The sequence below is a fragment of the Accipiter gentilis genome, chromosome 8 (assembly GCF_929443795.1).
Source record: "Accipiter gentilis chromosome 8, bAccGen1.1, whole genome shotgun sequence".
NCBI lineage: Eukaryota > Metazoa > Chordata > Aves > Accipitriformes > Accipitridae > Astur > Astur gentilis.
Genome location: NC_064887.1, coordinates 3,205,796 through 3,233,644, shown reverse-complemented (window position 1 = coordinate 3,233,644; position 27,849 = coordinate 3,205,796). Strand labels below are relative to the sequence as shown.

Below are 27,849 nucleotides of genomic sequence, written 5' to 3'. Positions count from 1 at the left end.
CGGGACGGAGCACCTCCATCTTCTTCTCCCCCACAGAGTCCTTGGCAGGGGGCGGCCTCGGAGAGAGCTCCCGGCGCAGAGATCCGCGGCTCAGCGGGAAAGCCTGTCGCCGTCTCCCCTCCTCCTGACCGCCGGTACGAGGCTGGGAAGGGAGGGAAGAAGGGAGGGATCCCTCTCCGCTGTCTCCCGGGGCCGGCGGCACCTTTAAGGGGCGGGCGGCGGGGCGGGAGCGCTGCCGGGGCCGGCTCCGGCTGCGGGTCCCCCCGCCCTCCGCTCCGCTCCGCTCCCTTCCCTTCCCCGCGGCCGCCCGGAACTCGCAGCGGCGGCCGGCCATGGTGAAGATCGTGACGGTGAAGACCAAGCCGTACGGCGATCAGAAACCCGGTACCAGCGGGTTGCGTAAACGGGTGACCGTCTTCCAAAGCAATGCCAACTACACCGAGAACTTCATCCAGAGCATCCTGGCCACCGTGCCGCCGGCCGAACGGCAAGAGGCCACGCTGGTGGTGGGGGGGGACGGCCGCTTCTACATGAGGGACGCCATCCAGCTCATCGTCCGCATCGCCGCCGCCAACGGGGTAGGGCCGCGCTCCCCGGCGTTTACCTTCGCCTCTCGGAGGGGAAACGGTATCGCCCCGTTCGGGAGGTGTGTGTGGGGGCGTGCGAGCTGACAGCGGCAGCAGGAATTGGGAAATCGCCGGTGCTTTTGCGCGTCCGTGGCGTGGAAGTAAAGCCAGGAACGGCAGAGGAGCTGACGAGGCTCAGGTCGTGTTTGACGCAGCACGAAATCGCCCGGTGGTTTTATCTCTCTTTGATACGTGCGGTTGCGATCGGGTGTCTGCGAGCTCGGAGGTGGGGAAGCAAGTGCAGCTTTCCCGTTACTGCTTTTTCTTGCTTCGGGCGACGGTTGTGTTTTCCAGTTAACAGCACAAACCAGTGGCACGGCGTGCTGGGTGGGGAGCAGCGTTTCGTTCCACCACGCTGGACTGCGTCTCGCTGCCGGAGACTTCGTCCCTGGGGCTTGATCTTGGTCCTGTCACTTGGTCAACCCAAGAGAAGCCCAGCAGGGAATGTGATGTTGTTAGGAATAGCCGCCCCAAAGCTGAATTTGCGAAGGGAGGCCTTTCCCTGTATTTGGTCTTTTCCAAATGAAAAACATCCCATTTTCCTGGGACACCTGACTCCTCCTCGTCAGCAGCAAACTTGCTTCCTCATAGACCAACAAAGAGGGAGCGGGTTGAGGATGCTTGGTGGTTAGGGTTGGACATTAGGGTGAAACCTTAGGGTTACCCATTTCAGCTTCCCAGTGGCAATCAGGTGCCTCAATGCCTTTAAATGTCTGGCTTCTTAAGAAAAAAAAAAAAAAACAAACCAAAATTAATTTGAGATCACTGCCTTCTTATGGCATAAAGAAACAAATAACTTTCGAAGCCATGCAGAAATTGATCTTTTGTGATTTGTGGTAGCTGTTCAACTTTCAGTCCATGTCCCAGCATCCCTTAGCAGCACCGCCCTTGCTGTATGCATCCGTGGAAGCGATGGATAGTGCAGCCTTCCCTAACGGGAAAAGCAGCAGACACTGGTTTGTTTATTTGTTCTAAGAAGGGCTTGGAGTTGAAATGTACAGTGTTCATGCCTGACTGCATGCACAGACAGCATCTTGGATCCCTGTGAATAAGCAGAGTGGGAGACTTGTTTCCTGGGATAAAGCCTTAGTTTGCCCAGGTTTTTGGGTATGCACCCAGGGCCTGGTGGGATGTGGCAGCCTTCCAGGCACCAAGGAGTTCTCTGTCATCTACACCTTGGCTCGATCCCAGAAATAAGAAAGGGCCTGAAGGTAAAACCATGCTGGGGTCTGATTAGACGTTTTCTTGGGAGAGGGTCGAGGGCCAGTCACTGCTCGAATCCTCATCGTGCAGACACTCGTGTACGTGCAGTATTACGGTGCTGAGCTTGCTGCCAGAGTTGCAGAAGCAGGTCCCAAGGGGCAGACTTGCTAATGGGCATTTGCCTTGTAGTATTTTGTCCGCGTGAATTCAGAGTGCTAGGACAGAGTTGGCTCTGAAGTCAGAAAAAGGAAATGGGAGGTAGAGGAAGAAAACAGGTAGAAGAATATGTGGGTTAAGAGCCAAGACGCTAGTATACAAATTGAGAAGTCTTACTTTAAAAGCTTTTCATTCTGAATCATTAATTTAGAAATCAAGGTAATGGCCATGGCCTGAGACAAAATGTTAGACTATTTCAAGCAAAAATTTGGCAACATCACAGCATTACCAGTCAACTACTGACGCAGGTTCTCTATACCTTTGTTGTAGCAGAACAGAGGTAGTGGTATAGGCTTGCCAGAGTGCTATAGAGTGCCATGGAATTAGCCCCCCACCTTCCACACCCCACACCCCCCCCCCCCCCCCCCCCCAGATTCAAAGAGGACTGGCAGGTCAAAAGCACCGCAAAATGAAAGATCTAAGTATCCCATTTGAAAAAGAGGACGAAAAAGACCTCGTAAGGGAGCACTGAAGAGAAGAGCAAAATATTCCCCAAATTTTTTAATAAATAAACAGCAGGTAAAGCCTGAACACAGAGCCATTGAAAACTTGATATATGACTGCTGGCTTAGTTTGAGTGGCACTGGCCTACGTAAGACAGTGCAAGTATTGCATTGCCAAACTCAAGAATGGTAAAACCTTCAGGTCCCAAGAAATGAGGTGACTAAAAATAGAAAGTTTCTTTATCAAATGCAAAATGCTAGTTTTTAATAAATTTCTATGTACTTGCTTTCCTATTTTGGAATGGTTAGGATGCTTGCTTTGTGGTTTTTCTCTGTAACTGCAAGTATTAGTTCCCTGATAATTACCACAGTGTAGTTGAGTAAGAGCCTATGAATATCCTGTTTCTTTGTAATAAATGTGAAGTAACTGGAAGTCGCCTACCCTTCAAAGAGAAGGGTGGACTACTTCTGTTAACCAGTAAGAAGGCTTACTGCGGGACAGGGAACACGTGGTAACTTCTTCCTGGAGACTGTGGTATTGTCTGAGTGCTGGAGCTCCTGGGGGTCTCCTACTTCCAGCAGCCAGGTCTCAGAGAAAGACTTGGTAGTCTCATGCTGAGAAATACTGAGTAATACAGAGAAAACTCCAGAGGTGGCTGCACTGCCCTGTCTGGACACCTGAACTGCCAGTGCTGTTTTGTCTGTAACAGAACGATTATTACAATGCATGTAAGGGGGAATGGTGTATAGGTATAGTAAGAATGTGATAGAAATTAAACCAAGAAGTTTTAGCTTTTCTGATTGCTTGATTGACAAGGTATGTTATGCCAGGCTCTATTCACTCATCTAAAGTCAGCCAGCCACCTGTCCCAAAGCAAGTTCTGGAAAACTGTATTTCTGGTCCTATAGAGTAAGAGGTGTTTGGATTAATAATGTAAAATCATGTGATTTTTAAGATCTGGCTGAGTGGTCCTCTCAAGCCACAGGAGAAACCTGAGGACCACAGTTTGATTGTTAGTTTTACAATGTAGAAGGAAAGGATACTCAAGTGAGTTTTTGGTTTTTTTCCATCAGAAATGGTTAATACATAACTAAGTACTTCTATTTGACTAGCAACAACTCAATTTGTAGTTTTGTGATTGAGTGTTTATCCTATTTATAAGTTTGCATTATATAAGTAAACTAAAATAGAGTTTGTTGGTTTTACCATTCTCAGTTGGCATCCAGTGTAGCATGCCTGCTTTGTTTTGGTCTGTTGTGCCAGGTTTCCTTCATGTTACTCCCACAGAGTTAGTGCGTCTGAGTCTTTGATTACATGAATAAAATCTTAGAAGCTTCTGTTGGAGCATCACCTGTCAGAGTAGAATTGTGGCTGTACAATCGCTTTTTGTCAAAAGCATGCAAAAATTACAGAATTGAAGCTATAGATCTAGATCTGATCATATACCTAGCACCAGGTTGATTCTCTAACATTGTCACCCGCTATGCAACAAATTTACTGTGCCCCTGGTTCCTTCTTAAATACAGAATTCATAGTGCTGCAAAGTAGCTACATTAAAGCAAATTGCTTGAAGGTGTTTTGAATGCCAGGCAGTGCTTTGCATATTAAATACTAGCCTGGTTTTGTTTTACTGCTGCAGGACAAACAGTGCTTTTATTAGAAATACTGCTCTCTACCCTACAAAGTTTGGTTTCTTGGCTTGGCTGCTGTTAGTCTTTTTCCCCACTCAATTATCCCAGGGAAACCAAGTGTTTAAATTGTGTTGCATTGCTCAGCAGCTCTTTATTTGCCACTGTTCTACTTCTGTAGCTCTGCTCCCTTTTTCTTTGTGCTGTTCTGCCATAGCCTCCAGACCAGTTCCCATTCTGATGGTGCAGCTGAGTCCAGCCCATAATAAGCAGTGTGGTGCAGTGCTGGCTTGGAGAGCCACATTCTGGTCCCAACTAGAGCGTGCCCGTGTTCTTGGCCTCAGCATCCCAGCTGTGGAAGGGGCATAGTAGGACCGGCATGTCTGTGATCTGCTTTGGGCATGCTGATGGGAAGTGTTGGTTGTTGCTCGCCCCTATCTCAGCCTCACTTGTTTTTCTTGTCTAGGTTTTAAGAAACCTGTTGCCAACATCTCTTCTGCTTGTTCCTGGCTCCGCACAGCACTGCAGTCAGCCTTAGCCTCCTTGGTTTACAGACCTTCATCCATTCAGCAATTGGCATAATTATCCTGAAGAACGGACTCCCTCAGTCCTCAGGGTCAGATCTTCCCTTTAAGTAAAAGCTCTTGCTATTAGAAACATCAAACTAAAGTGATCGTAAAGAAAGTGCTTCCAAAAAACAATCCCTGTGTACCAGAAGTAGATGCTGTGATGCTAGATCCTATAGGCCATTAAGAAAAAACTCGGTTTCTGGTCTTATGTTACTGTTTTTCTCAGAAGCAGGAGGGGAAATAGAGATGTGATATCTGAAGTAAGGAAATAGATTGTGCCATAAGCATTCCCGTGCAGATGTATGCTGGTTTCAGGTTATGGTGGGTTTTAGAAGACAACCATGCATGCAGCAGCTCTTCCGCTTGGAGACTGCTTTTACACTAGCTTAAGCTTCTTTTTGCCTGTAAAGCTAATTGGCTTATATCAGTTTACAATTGAAGGTTATTAAGGCAGTGGCCAGGTTGTCCAGTTTCAGTGCCTTTTTGGAATTTTAAACTCTACAATAATGAAACTCCAGCTCAAAGGAAGAGCTAAGGTGCTTTGCAGTTAATCTCTGCAAATCCAGCAGAGAGAGTTGAGATTCATACTAGCAGGGGTTTAACTGTAATCTCCTGGAACAATGACTCCGTATAACCAGAAAACTCAGCTCTGGCTGTGCTGGTAGGGCAGCAGGATGGAGTCTAATGCCTTCTTTTTGCCAAGGCAAAGTTTGGGATAGGTGAGCTGGACTAAATAGGTGCTACCCATATGTCTTATGCCAAGATTGAGCTGCACCACGATCAAGAAATGCGCTCCTTGCCATCCTGCCATGATTCTCTCTGAGCTAGCCAGTATATTGATTGATGTTTCAAATGATGAATTGGAACATATCTTGGAAATAACCAGAAATAACATAGGGTATCAGTAAGAAGACGTGCAAAGAAGGATGCGTAGGCAGAAGTAATAAAACATAAATGTAATATGTACATTTATAATCATAGTACAAGTTGCAGAGTAACGTACTAAGCAGCAGATCTGATGAGTAGACCACAGAACTGTTGGCAGTATCATCCAGTTATCCAGAAAAACAAACATCATTCCTAGATTTTTAAATGAGGTCATTGTAAGTGAAACCCAGGAAATAAAGTCTCACCAGGAATCTAAGTCCTGATCTGGGGTACCACCCCTCAGAGAAGATGCAGTGTGCTTGGGGGAGACTCTAGCAGGAATGACCTGAGTTCGGGCAGATGGGGCCAGTGAGGAGGGAATGAATTTAGCTGAGAGATGGGGAAGCATGCTGACAGTCTGCCGTGATGCTGCAGGGAGGAGGGTAACAAATTGTTCTCTGGCCTTCTGGGAATAGGGCAAGAATTAAAATTGTAACAGCGGAGGTTTAGGTTAGCCATTAGAAAGTGTTTTGGAAGCTTACAGCTAATGAAACGAGTGCGTTGCCTGGGGAGGTCATTGAACCTCTGCCTAGGAAAGCCTCTAATGAGAATGGTTTGGGTAGGGTTGACCTTGCCTAGGGCAAGGTCTAGGTGACTTCTCCACAGCTTTTCCAGCCCTCTTTCCTGCTACTGTACTTCAGCTGCTTTTTATCCCCGGGCCCACAGACAAGGCTTCTCTACCACATCTTAGTAAGTCTGTGAGAAAATGCTTGCGTACATCTCCCTCTCTCCCCTTCTATCGACACTACTCCCTGCTATGTATAGCCACCTCACCATTATGTATACGTGTTGTGGGTTATTGGCATGCTAACAGACAGCAGCTTGGCTCTCTACGCCTCAGACCAGAGCTTCTGTCCCTGATCCCGCAAGGTTTAACCAGGTATGTCTCTGCTCCTCAAGCTGGCATCTGGCTGAGCCAGCCAGTGCCGCCTCCTGTTCCACAACATTGACTGCATTTTGTAATTCTGGATTTTTTGGGTTCAGGTGCTGGTTTCCAAGAGGATCCAGGGACAGGGGCTATCTTTCAGCAGGCTGGGGCTAGAAATCTGGAGCATTCCTGGGTCTGCTTGAGGTAAACCAGCTGGAATTCTTCTCCCCCCCTCCCTGTGCAGGGGCAGGACTGCAAATGCCAGGGCAGTCCAAGGTAATATGCAGATTTGGGTGTGCTTTGAAGAGCTGACCTTTGAACAGAAAGTTTCACAATCTTGGTCATTGGTGTGTACTTCTGGAAAAGGGAGGGTTGGCCCTTACGAGCGTGACAAACCTGGAGCCCATCATGGGATCTAACAGCAGTCCATGGGATCTATAGCAGCCTTGCAGATTGTGGTTTCATCCCTAGCCCTGCAGAGCCCTTTCTCTGCCACCCATCTGGCTTGTCTTTTAACTGGGGTGAAATGTAGGTACAGAACAGCGTTTCTTATTGCTGGAGTGACTTGTATGTACATGGTTGCACGTATGCCATCAAGATGGTGCCAGATATTTTGCCTCTCTGGAATCTCTACAGCAACTTCAAAATGTAGATTTTTAATTCATTCATATGGAAACAAAGAGTTTTGCAGTTGGAGCAGCATTCCTTCTATGACTAATAGGCTTGCAGTTGATCTATTTATTTTACTTTGGCTCCGTTTGTCTTGGCATTACCAAATGTCACAGACAGAGCAGTGGCTCCCTGGACCGGAGTTGTACTCCGGTAGAAAGTACGTGGTTTTGGCAGCTGAACAGCAGGGTTGTTCAGGGCTGTTGGCACCCTCTTACGGTGAGTGTGCAGGCAGCAGTGCAGGGACTAGAACTTTTCTGTGGGCAGGAGTTAGGGAAATGCAATTTCTGTCTCAAAGGAAAGTTGCAAAATAAGTGTAAAATATCTGATTTGACTCCAGTTGTTCCCCTGGGGTTTCATGCAGTGTAACTTTTTGACTAATCACAGAAAAAGAGCATAGGAGATAATGCCTGTTGCCTTATGGTTGCTGTTAGGAAGATTCTCGGAAAGCAGGAAAAAGTTTGCATCTAAACGCAGCCCCACAGTGAGGTACATTGACTTTATCTGCCCACTGAATGGGGAGAGAGAAGTGTGAGAAAGAGACGTGGGAAGAAGCTGAAAGGAGACGAGAAGAAGGGCTGCTCACGGAGGAGAAGGGATCCTGGTCCTTGGAGATGCCTGACCCAAGGGTGTTTCCAGGGGATGAGAAGAGAGAATTACTATTCAGTCTGGCTTTTGCACAGTGGGTTCCCCCCGCAACTATTTTGCTTGCCTGAACGTCAAAATATAAGATTGTACCTCGGAGGAAGGCTGTGCAGAGGATGGGTTAGTGTCGGAGTGGTACATTGGGAGAGCCTGGCCGCCTGGTCCCAGGCTTGGGGAAGGCTCCAGACAGTCACAGTCTGGAGTGGGTGGGATGAGGGAAGACGGCAGAGCTCATGGAGGAGGAGAGGGGACGGGGCAGGGACCGACAGTATTGAGCCAAGGGTGGAGCTGCGTGCTCTGCAATATTTTAGTGAGTCTTAAGTCTTCTCAAAATAGTCTTGTTTGTCTTTTTATCATTAACCAAAGTCAACAGTTAGTACTAACTGTTAGTTAGTACTAGTTAAAACATAGTTTTAACTCTGTTCTTTTATGTCTGAAGTGCAAGACAGTAAAAGGGGACCTAAGCTAGCAAATGTCCCAGCCTACGGCAGATTGGCTGGTCAGAGGGGGAAACACCCTCACCAGCCTCTGACTGCCATGAGGAATAAGAGACCTAGGAAACATGACCATAAGGAAAAGTTGGGGGGAGAGAAGAGGAAAAGAGATTGGGGTTATTTAGGGTAGCAAAGAGAGGGCATTCAGAGTCTGTATGCTAAAGGATTTTTTTTAATGTGTGAGAAGTTGTCAGGAAGAGGATTATGATCCATTTGTTTTCTGTGTCAGGTCAGGAGGACTTAAACCACAGCAAGGAAGGTGTCCAGGAGATTGTAGGAAAACACTTCTAATTGCAAGGCTAATTATGTACTGGCACAGTTTACCTGGAGAAAAAGATATCAAGAACAAGTTATAGCCACTTTCTGGAGGATGCCCTAGGTGTATTTGATGCCGTACCAGTTCTGGGGAGGGAGCAGATGACCTGCTGAATTTCTTTCTAGCCTGTAAGTGATATGCAATGATCAGAGTCATCCATCCCAGAAGACAGATCAAATGATCTTTCCCCAGTCTCTGCTCCAGTCCTTCAGGTGGATAGGATCCACCTTTGGTGAGCTTTTTGCACCTCTGAATCTTCTGGCCACTGTGAGATCACCAACCCCTATACCAGCCTTTTTGGCCAATTACTGGTGATTTAGTTTGTCCCAAATAGTGATGCACGTGTTGCAGGAGAACCCTGGGACCAGGTGAGCGCCCCAAAGGTGGGGTTGGTGGATATGCCATTCTTGTCCCTGTGCTTTACATGCACTAGCTCATCGCTGAATTTTATATTTCATTTGATAGAGTGTGTTTCATTTTATGTACATAAGCAGGCACTAATGACCAACACCTTCCTCCTCAGCTTAGTTTAGTTTGATTTCTCTGTCTAGTACATGTGCACTTAATTACATGCACAAATTCCTAACCCTCCGTAGGCCTTTTCCCTGCCAGTAAGTCCGTGTGCATCTCCTCCCTGCAGCTGTGGGAGCTGGTAGGTGGCCTGTGCCGTCCTCCTGTCACTTAATGCTATGGCATTTTGTAGGGCAGTAAGTTTATCTTGCTGGGAATAAGAAGGGAAAGAGCTTGCTTAGGTCTTTTCCTGCCAGTCTGGCGTGAGGCTCCTCATGGCTCATTTTGGGAGCTGGATTTTGTTTTCTGTGCCACTAGAGGGAAACCTGTGCCTTTGCATGAAAATAAAGGGCATCTCAGCTGCAGGATGCTGAAATAGCATGGATGTATCAAATACAAACCAGTTGTTTCTAGCTGCATATCCCGGGCAATCTTACTATTGGTGTAAAATACGTGTCGTCCGAGTTCTGCAGTACACATGCTTCAGTGTGGTTTGGTGGGGAAAAGAGAGGAATTAAGGAAACAAATTCTGAGCCCATGCAAAATGAATGGCTTCTGGGGCTCTGAGACAAGAGGGCTCTGGATGGATCAGGCAGCTCGGTTCACGTGCGGTGTGTTCAGGCCAGCACCCTGCAATGTCCCAGCTTTTGTCTAAGCCAGTGCTTGCCCCTTGGACAAGCCTGGGTAGGCGGCTGTGTGGGGCAGCAGCCTTTAGGCTTCCTGCAGATGGCTCAAATAGCTTTGCTTTCTCAGATTAAACCTGTATTAAATTCCCCTCCTTGGGAATTGAATTCCCTCCCTAGGAAGCTCACCTGGCTGCTCGGCTCCCTTGCAGGACCTGGCTGATGCCTTTGCTCAGGTAGAGCCTCTCTCTCCAAAGGTGTTTTTCTGCCTTCAGTCATGAGGTTTCCCCTCAGTCTCGTACAAGTTACCCAGCTGGATTTCAACGTATTGATGCATATAACAGGATCTCTTTACCCCTCGGAAGAAAATTTGTCAACTGTTGGAGCAATGACAGAGTTGGCACCTCAGGAAACAGTCCCGTGAGTGCCTTTGTAAAGTGTCACAATTCAGCTGCCTACATGTCACCTTTACCCCCCTGCTTTTTAATAATGGGACAAACTGAGTCATTACAAAGTGTATGTTCTTTAATTGTTCCAGTAATATCTATAAATTGTTTCGAGCAGCTTGGGCAGAGGACTCTGAATGTTATTGAAGAGGTTTGGAGGAAACTCTGATTTCATCTAGCATTCAAGGTTACCTTCCCCATGTTCAGGAAGATGGTGCTTCATAAGTTTCTTGGGATCTGAGTCTCTTCTGTATGTGTTTAAGCTGCTGCAAAACAAATAGCTTTATCAGATGCAGTTTTCCAAAACATCTGGTAGTTTTTTGTGTTTTTAATAACTCCGGTTGCATATACTGCCCTTGGTGAGAATTGTGTGGGTATTCAGTTGAAACCATTGCTCTTGTGGATTTTTAGCTACTCTGGTTTTTTCTTAGTCGAACAAAGGTTGATCCGCTGTTCATCGTGCGTACTGTCCCTGTGTTTGAGAGGGAGCCCATGGAGAAGTCAGGTTGTCAAAGCAGGAGTCGTATGAGCAAACTGTAGGTAACAGATCTGTTGCCTTCCATTTTAAGAGTGACCTTTAACTCATCAGACTTTGCAAAATAACTCCAGCAGAGTGCTGCTGTGCCTGCTGGAGGCTTACCTCCAGCCGGCCGGTCCCGGCCAGCGGCCTGGCGCTGCCGTGCAGATCTGCTTGGCTGGCGAAAACCCTGGGCTCCGTGCTGGGGCAGCACGTCGGTGCATCCGAGCAGAGGGCTGAGCTGCTTGCCGCCTCCCCAGTCGCCCCTGCCCTAAGGGAGAATTGGATGGATTGACGGTGCTGGGCTCCGGCGGGTGATCACACCGAATGGCAAGGAGCTGTGCCTGTGGAAAACAGAAGATGATAAAGAAGACCAAAATCCTTTACCAGCCGTTTCAGTGAGGGACGGCAGCGTGGAATTGTGTATTCTCTGTGACATTGATCCTCCACAACAAGTGCAAGGAAACGTCTTCAGTTACAGAAACCACATTCAGCTCAAGGTTCAAGGAGCTATTTTTGGGTGCTCAACAACTTCACTGAACTTCTGTGTAATAGGTGGGCCATTGCTGGTGTCAAGATTGATTTTTGTATTTTGCATAATTTACTTTTTAAATGCATTTGTATGAAAAAAGAACATGGAAGACGCTCCTCTGCCTCTGTTGACCATGCCGACAACTCCTTATAACGATCAGAAACCAGGAACCAGTGGATTACGGAAGAAGACCTTTTATTTTGAATCCAAGATGAACTATTTGCAGAATTTTATCCAGAGTATATTTTTTTCCATAGACCTAAGAGATCGACAAGGATCTTCTATGGTAGTTGGAGGTGATGGGAGATACCTTAATAAGTCTGCAGTGGAACTGATAGTCCAAATGGCTGCTGCCAATGGGGTTGGTAAATGTTAAATGACTAAATTCCTATAGTTGTGTAGCTGATAAATGCAGAAAACCATAATAAATTAGTCACTATGAGATTTAATTGCCCCAGACTTTATTCAACTACTTTATTCAATTAACTTTTTAATGGAAAACGAGTTTGATAGTACAGAAATTACTGTTTTTTCACTTTTAAGTGAGGCAGTTGGATAGAAGTATGTGGCAATACACATGCAGCAAAGAAAATAAATACTGCTGGGTTTTTGTGTGTTCTCGTTTTGTGTTTTGACGTGCCACAAGCTCTTGGCATCTGTGGATTTCATAGTCCCTCCATCAGATCATGAAACCCTAATACTGTTAAGAAGTGAAGAACTGGTAGAGCCATGGCTCACTGTTCAATGGCAGCGCAGCAGAAGCTCTTTCGGCATTGGTCTGAGCTGCTCAGCAAACGAAAAGGCAAAACACAGGTGTTTTTTTTTTTTTTGTTGGCAGATGTAAGTTGTGGCTATGTGATAAGTACTCTGAGAGCCTTTGAAAATTGAAATAAGATGAGTTAGCAAGCGAGTGGCAACCTTTACAGTGATCTCTGATTGTGCTGGAAATCTAGTTGGGAAGCAGAACAGAAGGCTTGTCTGTTTGCAGTAGAGCACGGTTCATGCACTGCAAGACTCTGGGCACTGAGGTTTTCCTTTTGCTTTTTAATAAGAAATGACTCTGCTATCTGTCCTGGATCTCTTAGTGCAGAGCAAAACTTTAAGAGAACTGGCTCTTAGGAGTTCGTTTGACAGAAAAACTTAGCTGATCACAACAGGGTAATTTGTAAGGAACAGATGAATAGGAGGAGAGGTGTTGGTGGTTTTTTTTGTTTGGTTTTTTTTTTTAAATTTACATATTTTCCGTTTTGGAAAAAAAAAAAAATCTTTTGGCATTGCAAATTAATGTATTCCTCTTAAGTCAGTATATGGGCTGAGCAGAAGAGCTGGAAAATGTGCACAAAGAACCAGGTCTGCTGCTGGCACTGTTTGACACTAGGATGGATTTTCTGCTGGTAAAGGTGAGATTAGACTGATCTTCACCAGCTGAGACTTTTCTTATGCATTTCTTTCCAGCAGTGTGGCCCATGTCTGGCTAAAATATAGTTTTGCTGCTGGTTTTGGTATTTTTCATAGATTGTTTTTATACAGTCTGGCTAATATCTGTGTCTATCAGCATTGTGCTCATCTTGCTCTATAGAATAGAAGGGATGAGTCCAAGGATGTTTTCAAATATAAAAAGCCATGAGGAGGGCATGCATATTGTGTTTTGAGTATGCAAAAATATCTTTGTTGGTGTGTAGCAGAGATGTGTACTGTTACCTCTACGCATGTGCGATCAGTAGGTTTTCCAAATTGCGCCAAACACGCTTGCTATGTCAGTAGCATCACATTGCATGTTTTAAATGATGATTATTTGGTCAAAGGAAATGACCACGGTAGTTTGTCCATTTAACCTGACTTGTATAAATAGAAGTGTCTCTATGCAGAGGCTGTAGCTGTGGCACAGTATACAGGATTGGTGCATCTTGTGATGCGTCTCTTTTACAGAAGGAGGACTGGAAGGGTGCGCTGATGACACGATGGAGCCGTAGACAGCAGCTTCTGTGGGCTGGAAAAGATGTTTTCAGTGTGAAAGCATCAGCCTGTGATACTGGGCGGGGGGGGGGCTGCAGGAAGTCTTCTCTATTGCCCGTGTGTATCTTTGGGGGGGTTTCAGTAAAACCAGGGTGCAAGTGTTGCCTGGATTGCTTCGAAGTGCTGTAACCCAAAATTGCTGCACAAAGTGGCTCTGTTTGTGAATGGCTCTGTTTTGAGCATTCTGTGAAAGGTATTTCTGCATCATTACATCCTTGGATTATTCTCATAAGAAATTCCAGAGAATTAAAAAAGATTAAGTGTAAATTGCTCAGCACGCTGCTACACTGAGCAACCTTTTCCAGTAGTTACCACAAAGGATTTAGCATTGGATGGGGGGGAATGACAGCTGAAAACCTCTGAAAGCCAAGGAGGACCCCATATCAGAGAGCAGCTTGTTATAGAGACAAGTTTTTCTTCTTTTTCCTTCCTCGCTGCATGAGCAGCAATACGCACGCAAAAGCTGCAGTTCAGGTGTGCGGGGAGGACAAGTAGAGTAAGGACAGTGGATTTGATGTGTTCACCCAGCTCTCCTGCAGCTGCTGCGTGGTTTGGGAGGGAAACCCCCTTGTTTTGCCAGTCCTCTGCAGCATCCCTTGAGCTGCATGCAAGCCCTGGCAGAGCAGTGATGCAGAGGGGCCTTTGCAGCTGAATGCGACCCTTGAAACGAACCTGGGAAACAAAAGATGAAGTTTGAGAGGAGCTTCCTGGAGACTGCATTAATCCTCGGTGAAACTGAAGGAGCAAGACATGGAGGCTGGAATAAAACATGAGACAAAGTGTGAGAATGGGGAAAAAAAGCAAAACCCATGTAGGTTGGGCTACTTCAAATTAAATGTATGATGTAATAAACTAGTGCAGACAGCCTGGTAGATAGGCACTGTGAGGGCTGTAATATTAGCTACCATGGCCAGCTGAAAGAAGGGCATTCACTTTGGGTTTATAAACTGCTGTTTCACATTTCTGCTCATTGTTTGCTAGTGGTGCAGTTCTTTTAGCGGTGCCTCGCTCGCCCAGCTGGTCTGTGACAGCTGTAGCATGTAATAACCGATCGGCAGCGAAGCTGGAGCTTAGCACCAGGCAGTGCCGCAGGAGAGGAATCACAGTCATCCAGTCCTCTTGGCTTAGCACCGAACGTGGACCTTCAGTCTGGGCATGCTGCCTTTTGTTTTCTGGTTTATGCTGTGTTTGAATGAAATTCCTCCTCTTTTCTCAGTCATATACAGGGTCTAATCTCCTCAGTTGATGAAGAGTAGTCTGGTATTTTTTTTAAATCTCTGGCACCTCATTTGGGGGCTATGGTAAGGAGCATGTTCTTCCAGAAAAATATTCATCTTCTGTTTTATTATGTGAACTCCAGCAACTGGATCCTGATTACCTTGTATTGCTTAGCACATTGGTCTGGATTTAATCTCAGTGATATTACTAAATTTATTGGAAGGAGGTGTGCTACCCGCTGTGAGTAAGAGAATCTGCAGCTGGTCCCATGGGAGTAGTGATGATGTTTGATTTTTTTTGTTTGTTTGGTTGGTTTGTTTTGGGTTTTTTTGTTTTGTTTTGGCTTCTCTCAGTCCCATTGTGTCCTTTGAAAGCAAAGTTCGAGACCATAGCCAAAGGGGTTGTTGTTTGGGGTTGGTTTTTTTTGGTGGTTGTTTAGATGCCTCTGGAAAGCTCAGCCCTTCAGTGCAAGCTGCCATTTCCAGTTGAGCTGTAGCATTCATAAAGGAAAATGCTAAAAAGGCACAACAGAGTGGGGTCAGATGCTGACCTTCACAGAGGAGAGTGGAGAGCTTCGACAGCGTCCCAGGAACAAGCTGTTTGCTTGCAGAGAAGCGGCACCTCTGCCATCAGCACACCTCCTGGGGGCTCTGGTTTACCTGTCGCCAATGTTTGGGTTTTGCTGGTGTTAGGATTTGGGACTCACAGTAGTTTGTTTTGCTGTTCAATTTTCAGATTGGCCGCTTGGTCATCGGGCAGAACGGCATTCTCTCCACCCCAGCAGTGTCCTGCATCATCAGGAAAATCAAAGCCATTGGTGGCATCATTCTGACAGCCAGCCACAACCCTGGTGGGCCCAATGGGGATTTTGGCATTAAATTCAATACTGCCAATGGAGGTAAGGTTACTTGGTTCATTTTGATTTGCTTTGTTTCTGTTATGCTGTTTCTTGTGTTGACCCTGAGGAACCTAATATAACTGCCTTAATATTGCAGAGATTCAGTGCCCTGAGCAGTGGTTTTCCCTAAACAGAGCAAGTGATTGATCTGCTCCCCTCACACCCTGATACTCCTCTCCAAGGGAGGTGTTCCCAGCTCCAGGTCTTTTGCTGTACTTCTGAAGTGCACTTCTCGTGCAGTCTGATTCTTTAATGTCTTCCTCCTCGACCATTGTATCTTGCAGGTCCTGCTCCTGAAGGTATCACGGACAAAATTTTCCAAATCAGCAAGAAAATTGAAGAGTATGCAATCTGCCCAGATCTCCAGGTGGACCTGAGCACCATTGGGAAACAGCAGTTTGACTTGGAGAACAAATTTAAACCATTTACAGGTAAACAACTATTCTTCTGCTTGGAAAGTTTCGTATCAGGTGGAGTCAGTGTGGACCTGCCTTGAACAGACAGGGACATTTTGTGTTTCTGAAGGACAGATGTGGCCATTCTGATCTCTCCTTCTCATCTCTTGTATAATCCAAGCAAGGAGATCGCTCCTGGTCACCCTGGCATCCTGGCGGTTTTTTTTGTTGGGTTTTTTTTTTTTTTTTTTGCCTGCACCTTACCTTGTGTAGATACTTTAATTATATCATTGTTTCTGTCCTAAAAAAGGTTGTACTTCAGTAGGTAAATCTGAGCCATCAAACTTCGTTAAAATCAGAGACTTTTGTCTGTAAGATTACCATTAACATGTACTTTTGAAATGGACAACTCTGCAGTTAAAGTGCGTTTTCCTGATTAAAAATTATAGTGTTAGTGTTTAATCTTTGTAACTGATTATTTTTTTTCCCCATGGTTTCACATACAAAAGCTCTCTCTGTGAGTGGGAAAGCCGTTACATTTCACACATGACTTTTGTCAATTAGCAGTGAAATATGAAAATACATTAAAAAAAGACTTTTGAGAAACACTTAACTGCAAGTATTTTTTACCATCTCCTGGTGACCTGTGCTTGTAATTAAAAAAAAAAAAATAAATCAAAAGATTATAAAAGTTGGTATTTCTCTCCTTCTCCCTTTCTGTGTACTGGGATTTTTATGTTAATAGGGTTTTCATGGCTTTGTGTTTATATGGCCTGTTAGTTGCAAAGGTGCAACTTTTTCAAACTATTAGGTGCACAGTTCCCATTTACTTTGGTAGTAGTTGGAGATCTGGTTCTTTATTTATTTATTCCCCCTTTTCCTTTAATTCCAGTCTACAGGTAAGCAGAGTGGAACTGAACCCTCTCAAAAGAAGTCCAGGGAGCTGTAGCTGGGAACAGTGTTTGTCTTAAGGATTATGTTGGTCTGTTTGGTCTGTAACCTGATTAACAGTGACAGCCTGTAATTAAATTATTAATATAGGACCATTATTATTGTCTTTATGAAATGATTCTATGGGATGTTTAAAGGCTTTATGCTGAGCCTTGGCCCTTTGCACTAAGGACTGTCAGCACACTGCCAAGTGTAGCAAAATTGTTTTTCTGCAAAGATTTCAGACTCTAAGAGTTGGTCTCTATTTACTTTTTTTTCCCAGTGGAAATTGTGGACTCAGTAGAAGCTTATGCGAATATGCTGAGGAACATCTTTGACTTCAATGCATTAAAGGAACTGCTTTCAGGGAAAAACCACCTCAAGATTCGCATAGATGCTATGCATGGAGGTACGGGTGGACTTTGGGTTTGGGGCATTGTGGGGGCCAGGTGTCCCTGGGGCTTTGCCATCTACTTCAGGGAGAAAGCTTTTTTTCTGGAATTTATATCTGTCGCTTGTGAATTTGTTTCTTGTTTTGCAACATACTGCATTTTTCTTTTTGCAGGCAAACTTTTTATGGCTTTACATTGTTTTCTTTTGTCAAATGTTTGGACTTGGGAAATGCTTGGGGTTCGGGGAGGATCCTGCGTGGCTCACACATGTTAATCCATACTTGAGAGACAGAGGAGGTTAGAGCTGATGCTGCCCTGGTAGAGTTTACATCAGTCAGTGTCCCATGAAGGTCGCAGCAGTTAGGCAAAGATCTGCCCATAGATATTTGAGTACAAAAATGGGACCATTGGACTGTTTTATCTAATTTAATATATAAGCCAAGCTTGTGAGTCTCTTTCAATAGACATTTTCAGGAGCACCCTAGCTTTCTTAGCATCTTGTTTCTCTTGTCTCCAGAACACTCCCATTCCTATGCTCACTTATTTTTTATTGTCTACATTATTGGTGTTTGAAAGCAGTAAATCCTATTGTACTGCTGGATATCCGTGAATCCTGCATGCGCTTTGTTCTGTTATATGGGGCTGTTGTACCGATACCTCCGTGCACAAGCCCTTCACAGTGGGGTCCTGGCTCACGCACTGAGCTGCTGGCATAGGGTCATCCTCACTTCTAAACCCACAAGTGGTCTTACTTATTTAGTGGGACAGCCCCTCAGCTGAAAAGCTGGCTTTGGCAAGAGTTTGTGTGCCTGGATGGATCAGGCTTGAGCACACCTATGTGCTGCTTGGGGCTTTTGGCGTGAGCGCTTGTGCTTTAGTGCAATAAACCAGATAAACTGACCCAAAGTGAGCGGACCGGAGGCCTGGGTGGTTATGTGGCTGGTGCAGAGCTGCCTGAGGGCAGAGGCTGACTCTTTCCTCTCCATGTTTTGCCGTGATAGTTGTGGGCCCTTACGTGAAAAAGATCCTGTGTGAGGAGCTCGGAGCCCCAGCAAATTCAGCAGTGAACTGCACCCCGCTAGAGGACTTTGGTGGCCACCATCCTGACCCCAACTTAACCTACGCTGCTGACCTCGTCCAGACCATGAAGACGGGAGAGTATGACTTTGGAGCTGCCTTTGATGGAGATGGGGTAAATGGGCTGTTCTGTATTCACCTTTTTGCCTTCTGGTCAGTTGTGTGGGAGTGATGGCTCAGCTGCTTTTAAGCAGAGAAGGATGAAGGCAAAGATCTTTTTTCTCCCTCTCTCCCTTCTGTAATTGCAAATAGAAGTGAACCACTTGCTGCAGTTTGCCACCATGGCAATAGTTGGCTACTGTGTTAATAACGAAGTCCAAACTGTATTTAAGTAGCTTTAAAAGCTGTGAAAAATCAGCAGGAAGGTGAAATACTATACAGGTGTTGCTATTTAACTTTTTCAAAACTCTGTATTTATTTCAGTGCAGTCAAAAATGTCTCTGAGTTGTTGCGTTGATAGGCTGCACCTGCCAAGTGGAACAACTTCTGCCATCGCAGCCTTTTTATGCTAAGCAGGGATAAGAGCTGTTTCTCTCTTGTCTTCACCAGGATCGCAACATGATTCTTGGGAAACATGGCTTCTTTGTGAACCCCTCCGACTCCGTCGCTGTCATCGCTGCCAATATTTTCAGTATCCCTTATTTCCAGCAGACTGGAGTCCGTGGCTTTGCTCGGAGCATGCCCACCAGTGGGGCTCTCGATAGGTAGCATCTACCTCTGTGTGGTGGGAGAGGGGAGGGGAGCCTTGCCAAGGAGGGGCACTGTCCCTTTTTTTGTGGTTTAACACAGGTCTATAGAAGGGAGTGAGTGCATGGTCTGCCTGAAGGGTGAAGCAGTGCCAGGGCTGCTGTGGGCTGGCTGCCAGGGGAGGCAGTGAAGTTTAATGAATTAAATCCTGTTTGGGGCCATGGCAGAGCTAGGCTCTGCTCTTGGCTCTTTCTCTTCTCTACAGATAAGCCCAAACAAATGATCTTCCCCCCCCCCCCCCCCCCCTTTTTTTTTTTAATTTGATAGTGATGCTTTCTTTGTAAAATGCTTTGAGATATACAATTTAAAATTGGCTTTAGAAGAGCTATGTGTTTATATTTATTCTTTAGCTGCGCATCCCACCCATTTTCCAAATGTTACACTGGGATAAAATAGAGGATTGCTGTACAAAGATTTGTTGATTGTAGAAAACCAAAACAGTGGCATGACCTGCTGTCAGTGTTACCCCAAAAGAGATACTTGGTAGCAACTGAAGCTCCTGCTGCAGTATTTCACATGAGAGCGCTAAGAGTCCAGCTGTGATGTGACTTAGCCTTCTTACCTTTAAAGGGTGGCCCATGCTACAAAGATTGCTTTGTATGAAACTCCAACTGGCTGGAAGTTCTTTGGAAACTTGATGGATGCAAACAAACTGTCTCTGTGTGGAGAGGAAAGTTTTGGTACTGGTAAGTCAGCGTTCCTGATTTCACCAATGATGGTATTATTCCTCCTCTTAGTTCTTCATTGTGCCGAGTTGCTGGGGGTTTATCTTTCATGTGTAGTTGTTATTGCTTCTAAAATAATAAAATTAAAAAAAAGCTTGCAAGAATGACTGGTGGAAATGAACACAATGCTAAAAGTTTTGTCAGGCAAGAGCTAGTTCTCCTTTCAGTTACATAGGAAGGCATACGTAGATACGCAGGAAGTTTAAGGGCCTCTTTACTAGCCCGGTCACTGAGTCTATGGGGATTAAGTGCAGTGTTAAATGTATTTTTCAACTCTTGGTGGCCAGGAAAACCTTCTAAATGTTTTCATTTCTGGAAAGAAATATGGTTTGGAGCATGCAGTTTTATTAGGGAAGGTTTCAGGTCACTATTAAATCTCTGAGCTTAATAGGGCCCTCATTTTCCTGTTCTAAAAACAAGGTATGATTTATAAAGTTTAAATTAACACTTGCCTTTGAACAGTCTAAGCAAGTTATTAGGTTACTGAGAAACAAAGTGAACATCTTAAGGAATTTACTAGGGGTGTGCACGTGACACAAAACTATTATTTGTGGAGGGAAGTTAAAGTGAGCAGATTTTGCTCTGCGTTGGAGCGGCGTGCTCAAAACACGCAGTGTTCCCAGGAGGCCTGAGCAGTTTCTGAGTTCTCCCGTGGCATCTACCACATGGTTTTAACGTCGTGACTGTGGAAGCGGGACCTTCCTTGCATGCAGGAGGTCAGCACCTAATTCACGCGCAAAGGCTGAGTTTTACCTGGTCTGAATTCTCCCCGAGATCTTGTTTTTCCTATTCTCTAAAGACCTCTGAAGACTGGGGGCAGCTGGTAGGATACGCAAGGCACAGGGTCTTGAGGGAATTTAGGTTGGATGATTTTAGGCTCAAACCTTGTGTGTTTTCATTCCACCACTCCATATTTCAGAAGAACATTTTAGCCTGTGTGTGGCTGTCTCACAGAGCAGGGATGACCTTAAATCCCCAAATGCCTGAAATTAAGTGCTTTGTGGAACTGGGGTGCACAACTTGACCTGAAAGGATCGCCCCAGCTTTTCTGTAGCTAAGGAAATGGCATCACAGACTCCAGTTGAAAGCAGTTTGCTGTGGGGCTGAAGCAGCCTTCAGTGGCAATATTTTTGCAATCAAATGTTGTACTGATACATGGGATTTGGCTTCAGGTTGGAAGGAAGGGGGGGAATTTCAGAAAATGTGGTATCTCTGTAAAGAAATCCTGAAGTAAATCATGAGTAAAAAAAGATTTTGGAGTTTTGCCCTGAATGATTTCGGCATACGTTAAGTTTATGTGCTAGACTTTGGCTAATGAGAGGGCACTGGCATTTCAGTAAATAAATAAAAACAAAAAGCAGCAAATGATTCATGGAGCTGCTGATAGGAGATGGTCTCTAATGAGCAGCTCTCTAAAATTGTTTCCATCTTTTATCGTATGAGGAATGAGCTCATAGTTTCTCTCCATCCCCCCCAATAGGTAAGTGACTCTACAAATAAAAGTGACTGATTCCATTTGCAACAGGGGCTGAGAGAGAGGTTTGAGATTTTGGCCATGCAGCATCACGTCTGAGTGGCCAGGAGCTGAAGCAGTTCTGGGGAGGGGGACAGATTAAGAAAGGGCCCAGGAGTGTTGGATGCCCCCCGCCATGCAAAGGGGGTTTGTCCATCTGGCAAAGGCACTTTAAGGAATGAAAAGGGGTGAGGAAGGTTTTTTGATAGTAAGTTAATGAGGAGTTGTTTGGAGCCGGACAGAATGTGAGTGCTGAAGGGGAAAGAGGTGAAGGAGCAGCCAAATAGACCCAGTAAAAATTGAAACAAACTGTGAACCGGTGGGACTGGAGTCTAGGAGCAATTAGAGTAATGCGACATGACAGAATTCCTGCTTGCTTTCTTGGGTATTTTATTCCAGCAATAAGTTGATACATCACATGGGACTTCTGTTTATTTAGCATTCCTCTCCATCACCTATGTACAGCTCTCTCCGCTGTAAAGGACCATGAGGATAATTTATCACCGCATCCACAATAGTGGGATTTGTGTAAAGCGCCACGTAACCCATGCCCCAGCCCCCAGCCTCTTTCCCCAGATGATTGCCCACTCTGGCAACTCTTGAGAGGGTAAAATGGCAGCTCTCTGCATTAGCACGTGTACCCTGGCTCCTTGGGATTTCCTTAATTACCTCTTTGGAGGTTTTCCAGAGCTCAAAGGATAAAACTCAGAAGTTGTGCATCTGTGGGGCACAGCGCTGATCTCGCAAGCCAGCAGCATGGAGTCTGGGTTGGATGTATTCTGGGCTGCCATTTAATCCCTTGTTTAATTTAGGTGCTCAGGGTGCTCTCTAAGTTGCAACACCCTCTCGGGTTTCCCGAGGGCCCGGGTGCTGTGCGGTCCCTGCCCTACCGCTGTCAGCCCCTGTCCAGTCTGCTCCCAGGGCAAGGCTGGGCTGGCCTCTGATGGTTTCCTACTCTCCGTGCAATGCTTGTTTTGGAGGAATCCTAGTCTAAACAGGGTTTTTCACAGCCTTTCAGTGCCTGGCACCTGGGAGTGAAAGCAGGCACGAGGTGCTCTTCTGGTTTCCGCACGTGCACAAGGTCTTTCCTTGTGCTGCCGTTTGCCAGCCCCGCTGGCTGGTGCTGTCCAGCAGCCTGCTCTTCTCTCTGTCGTGGGGTAATTTCAGAGTCATTAGGGTTTGGCTTCCTCAGTGAGGGCTGACATTTTTCTTGGTGCTCAGCCAGAATATGTGCTGATCAGAGTATGCTGATTTGGCAAACGGTACGTGACAGCTGCTTGAAGAGGTTGATGCTAGTCCTTCCTGAGCTGTTCCTTTGCGTTTGCCCCCTTTTTTTTTTTTTTTAAATGACCTTTTTACTGTGCATTACCCATTACTTCCTTGGGAACGGAATTAAGGATCTGTGAACAATGAGTGTGTGTGTGTGCGCGCGCTAAAAGGGGCCGAATGTTTTATTTGGGCTATAGCTAAAAGCAGATGATATCTTGAACTGTTTTAACAATACAGCAGGGATCGAGCTCATGAAATGCCTTCCATTTGTGAGTTTGTACGGCTGCCAGTTGGATGGAGAAGAGGAGAACAAGGTAGGGCCGTAGCAGAAACTCTTGTGTGAAAGGAGGTGGGAAATGTGTTTCTGCTGTGGCTCTCTGCAGGCTCCGACCACATCCGTGAGAAGGACGGGCTGTGGGCTGTCCTGGCTTGGCTGTCCATCCTAGCCACCCGCAAGCAGAGCGTGGAGGACATCATGAAGGATCACTGGCAGAAATACGGCAGGAACTTCTTCACCAGGTGGGGAAAATGCTCCTGACCGCCTCACACTTACCGCTGTCCTGTGTTTGACCCTCCAAGGTCAGAGTCCCCAGCACTGATGGCACCAGCATGTGCTACGGCAGTGCTGTTCCTGCCTCGGTTCCTTGCTGTTTTTGTCTTGTTGCAGTAATTTAAAACTCCCTGAGCAGTTTGCTGCAGTGTGCAACGTATCTGGGTGAAATAAAACAGTGGGTATTCACCTTAACCTCTCATGTTGTCCAGTTTAGGATTTGTAAAATAAAATAAAATAAAACATAAATCTAGTAAGTATCAAAGTCTGCAAAGGCTGTACATTTTATATATGCAAGGTATCTTTTTTCTTTTAATGGAGGTTTTTTTTTCTTACAAGATTCTTTTTTGCCATTGGAACAGTAGGTTTCTTGAGACCAGAAATCATAAGTGAATTTGTAGCATCTTCAGTGATGGCAATGTCTTATTGAATAGATGCTCCAGCTCCCTAGGCCATTATTTACCTGGTTGAGTTTCTGTCCAGTCCCAAAATACTCTAATTTAAACTGCAGTAGACATGGAAGGTGAAAAGGGAAGGAGTGAGAACCAATCCAGCCAAATAAGCAGAGGTGGGAACGCTGTCTGGAGTGAAAGCATTAGGTAGAAATCTTTCAGCTTGCAAGACCAACATGAAAATTCTGTCTCAAATTGCCAAATGAAAGAACTTGCCTTTTTCTCCCCCCCCCACCCCCAACACAAAGCCAGCATACATCTGAGGCATTTAAACCTGTGGAAAAAATGCCAAAGTCTAGAATAAAAAGGCAGTCTTTTAGCACCAGACATACGTCTGCATAGCAAGCTAAGTGCAATGGTAGGCAGGTTAGCAAGCCTGTGCGTGCTTCATCTAGCCAGCCGGGCAAATAAAAGCGGCGCAAATCACACTGGCAATCAGAGTACAAAGTCTCAGATCCTGATGTGTGCTTCAGCCTCTCTGCTGCCTCACTTAGCGGGGTTAATGAGATCAAAGCTGGCACTGGTATGTTATCATGTGCTGCAATCACACCTGCATTTTGCTGTGGGGACAAACACAAGGATGTTCAGGCAAAATTGTTACCATGAGGAACCTGCTGAGATCCTATCAGCAGAATTAGAATAAATTCTTTGCAGTCAGCGTTGTTGGAGTCTAGCCCTCTGTCTTCGATATGGCTAGTGCAAGACAGCACAATTTGCGCTTTCATCTCTCCTGACACCAAATGCCTGTGATATTTTGAAGTGTATCCCATGGATCTGTGTTAGATCATAGCTATATTGCTGCACACAGATCCTCCTCTCTTTTCTTCCTGTCCTCTCCTCCAGTAAGGGAGTAGAGAACATCTATGGGGCAGACCGCAGTGTTTAAACAAGGGCATCACAAAACATTGCTATTCATTACAGCCTCCCCTTCCTAATTTTTGTTTGATGGTGACTGGTTGTAGATATGACTATGAAGAGGTGGATGCAGATGCAGCTAACAAAATGATGAAGGATTTGGAGACTGTGATGTTTGACCGCTCCTTTGTGGGGAAGCAGTTATCATGTGGTGACAAAGTCTACACTGTTGAGAAAGCTGATAATTTTGAGTACAATGATCCTGTGGATGGAAGTGTCTCCAGAAACCAGGTGGGCATAGCCTGGCCTTGGCTGAACGTGACCTCAGAGGGGCGCTGCGCTCTGTATTTTGGGCTTAATCTTTGTCTGTTGCATTTGCACCTGCTTTAAAGGCACATGTTGCATTTGTCCCTTGGAAAAAAATTTTCTGCCTATGTGTTTGCTGGTGGGATCCTGCCCTACGTGAGGGAAATTGCTGCCTTGGCGAGCGAAGGGTCTGGAGGCTGCTCCAGCCCCAGCAGGTCCTGGAGGGAGAGCAGAGCTTCCCTAGAGCTGCTCTGAAGGGGAAGGAGTGACAGAGCTGAGTTGAGGGGGATCCTTTGGGAGATGGGTCAGCAGCTGAGAAACGGGTTGTGCTGAAGGCAGCATTGAAACCCCACTGGAGCGTGAGGCACAAACGTTCAGGTTTCGTCTTGTCTCCAGCGCTAGACCCCCCCCGGTTGCTGCAAGCGAATCCTCCGTAGGTGCATTTGTCCCTGAGCTGATGGCACTCCTCACATGCTTGTCCCTAAAGAGGGCAGGCAGCATTGCAGAGCGGCTCTAACTGGGGATTGAGTTCCAGGCTCCAGAAGTCATGGGGGATATTAAATACATGCGAGATGAGTAACCTGTCACCAGAGATTATTGAAGTAAAAATGTCCTGTAGATGGATTGGTTTGACAGCATAATGTGGTAGCATAGTAAGTGGGAAGGAATAATGGGGAGAATGATTGCCTTGCCTGTGGGATGACAGGAGCGTTTTCTTTATGTCCTATTTTCGTGGAATTGGTAACCAAGTGGGTTGGTAATGCTGTGTCTGACAGAGAAGCAGTCCCTGGCTCTTGTCTCCAAGCAAGCACTGAGGCGAGGGACCTTACAGCAGCAACGTGCTTCGGTGCTCAGGAGCTCTAGCAAGTCCTCCAGAGTGGGTTGAGGGACACTAGCTCCTCTGGGAGTGGGCAGAGGATAACTGAGCCTTCTGTGGCTCCCTCAAGAGGAGGAGCTCAGGGATTGTGCAGGTCAGGCATAGCCACGCTGGGTCTCATGGGAAATACTTTGGGTACCCAAGAGGCATGTAGCTGAGAGGCTTTTCTCCTCCCCTTCTGTCTTTCCAGGGCTTGCGGCTCATCTTCTCTGATGGCTCCCGCATCATCTTCAGACTAAGCGGTACAGGCAGTGCTGGAGCAACTGTGCGGCTGTACATTGACAGTTACGAGAAAGATGCTCAGAAGATACATGAAGACCCACAGGTAAGCGTTGCATCTCAAGTCATGGGCACCGCTGGCTCCCAACCTCCCTAAAAAGTTTAAATCTTTGCTTAGCACTGCCTTGCTTAGAGCTATGTGGAGGTGCTAGGTATTTTGGAAGCAAGGGCTTTGGTATCTTTAATCCCAGTATAAAAAGACTTATTAAAAAAAAAAAAAAAAGCTCTATGTGGAACAAGTGTTACTTATTCAGAATCCCTCACAGCTGCTCCTGCAATCACACATTAGTTTTTCCTGTTTATGTTGCATCTGTGCCTGGTTGCAGGTGTGGAAGGACACTGCTTCAGTCCAGAACTGATCTTCTAATTGAAGTGTTGCATCGCTAGGGATAAAATGAGGTCATTCCTATACCGAGTTTGGGAAATACTTGTTTAAAACAAATAGGAGTAAAAGGATGCAGTGGTATATAAGATGATGCTGACCTGTTCTGTACTAAGTTTAACACATATTCTTTACAGCATCATTTAAAAATGCTGTTGACCTCTCTCATAGGCACAGGAGGAAAAGAATCCTCATTTTATATTCCCCCAGCGAACAGTCTGTGAGCTCTTTTTGCGTAAATTACTGTGCCATTATTGACAAAAAGACTGGAAAAAACCCCACATTCTGAGGGGGACAAACTAAACTTAATAGTTTAACTGTTCTGTGCCGATGGCGCAACGGAGTTTGGAGTACAGCACAATGAGGGTGGCAGCAGCGACACTGGAGCTGCGCTTAGGTTTTCTCTCTGCACCTGCACGAGGTTGTAATACTGCATCCCTCACTGCGCCTTTCCTCTCGCTGGTCCCACAGCTCGCGTTGTGAACCTGAAACAGTCCTTTGATCAGCAGTGCCCAGTTTTGGGTGTCCCAGGCTGACACCAGACAGACACCCGCGAGGGAAGGGTGGACATGACGGGCGTAGGCTGCGTGTGCTGCTCTGCTCCGCGGTTCTGAGCCATCTCTTTCCTTTCTGCAGGTCATGTTGGCACCTCTCATTTCTATTGCACTGAAACTTTCACAGCTTCATGAAAGAACCGGCCGCACCGGTCCGACCGTCATAACATAAAACCTTGGTCAGACACCGTGTTGGAGTGCACACCGAGTGAGGGAAGTCAGCCTGTCTCCCCTTTTATTGTCAAATCTGTCACTAAAAGAGGAATATTAATTTTATCTCTGTATTTAAGAACACTATTGAACTGCTAAAGATAGACAATAAAACCCAGCCCCTGTCAGCACTTTGTGTGCACATTGCTGTGCTGCTTTTCTGCGTCACACAGCACTGCTGGCAATTTGTGTATGGTGCTCATTAGCACAGCCTTTTGGTTTAGCATATGTATTTTTTTTTCTTAAACAAAAGGCTCTAGAAATAACAAAGACTAAATTCTTCAATAGCACAGAGGTTTTTTTCTCTCTTGGAAACTTTACTGGAAAAGAAGCACAAATACTTTATCCTTGTTAATACATAGTCTTTTAAATGTGATGTCTCTGAATCAGCAATGGCTGTGTATTAAGGCTGAGTATTTCTCGAGTAGGTGGATTTTTCCCTTTCAAAAACAAATTATGTAAATTGACCTCCATTTGCCTCCTGTATAAGAAAAAACCCACAACAAACCCTCCACACAGAAATGAGCAATAACAAGCATTGCAGGATATTAAAGTGATACAGGCTGCAATTACTGTTCAGTGCTCTTTTATTTTCTTACTTTTTGAAGAATGAAAGATTGTTTTGATGAGCTCTCCTTTGGCCGTACGTGGATGGTAAGATCCTTGGAATAATCAGATTTGCAGACATTAATGTGCAGTATCTTATCCAAGGGTACAGAGAGGGTCACTTTGGAAACACTTGTAGCTGTTTGACGTTAATGCCCTGCAGCTGCACCTTCCTGCCCTTTTCCTGGAAGCCATTCCCTCGGATTTGAGCCGTGTTCCTGCTGACCGGCTGATTTTGCCCTGGAGAGGACTAGATGTGCTCATGCCGCTGACTTAGTGCCCCTCATCCATGGAAATGACACCCTCCAGCAATGAGGGGGGGACTCTGGAAAATAACCCCAGGTAAATCCACAAGACTTACTCCC

General features: G+C 45.7%; 1 protein-coding gene across 2 annotated transcripts; it reads left to right on the top strand.

Moving 5' to 3' along the window:
• The first annotated feature begins 179 nt into the window (after positions 1–179).
• Positions 180–27,447, top strand: PGM1 (phosphoglucomutase 1). 2 transcript variants are annotated; one of them, XM_049807466.1, is made up of 11 exons: positions 180–578; positions 15,203–15,365; positions 15,650–15,796; positions 16,974–17,099; positions 18,084–18,274; positions 18,709–18,863; positions 19,477–19,592; positions 22,797–22,932; positions 24,378–24,561; positions 25,644–25,778; positions 26,751–27,447. In XM_049807466.1, the coding sequence occupies exons 1-11, from the start codon at positions 333–335 to the stop codon at positions 26,838–26,840; spliced, it is 1,689 nt and encodes a 562-aa protein (XP_049663423.1). In that variant the 5' UTR covers positions 180–332; the 3' UTR covers positions 26,841–27,447. The 2 variants fall into 2 exon arrangements, with proteins under 2 accessions (XP_049663423.1, XP_049663424.1); XM_049807467.1 differs by lacking the exon at positions 180–578 and adding an exon at positions 11,315–11,594.
• The last annotated feature ends 402 nt before the right edge of the window (positions 27,448–27,849 follow it).

Excerpts from the sequence above, each read along its gene's own strand:
- PGM1 (XM_049807467.1), top strand. The coding sequence starts at position 11,337 with ATGGAAGACGCTCCTCTGCCTCTGTTGACCATGCCGACAACTCCTTAT. Across the intron at positions 17,100-18,083 it reads CATAGATGCTATGCATGGAG|TTGTGGGCCCTTACGTGAAA; the intron begins GTACGGGTGGAC and ends TTGCCGTGATAG. Across the intron at positions 18,864-19,476 it reads ACCAGTGGGGCTCTCGATAG|GGTGGCCCATGCTACAAAGA; the intron begins GTAGCATCTACC and ends TTACCTTTAAAG.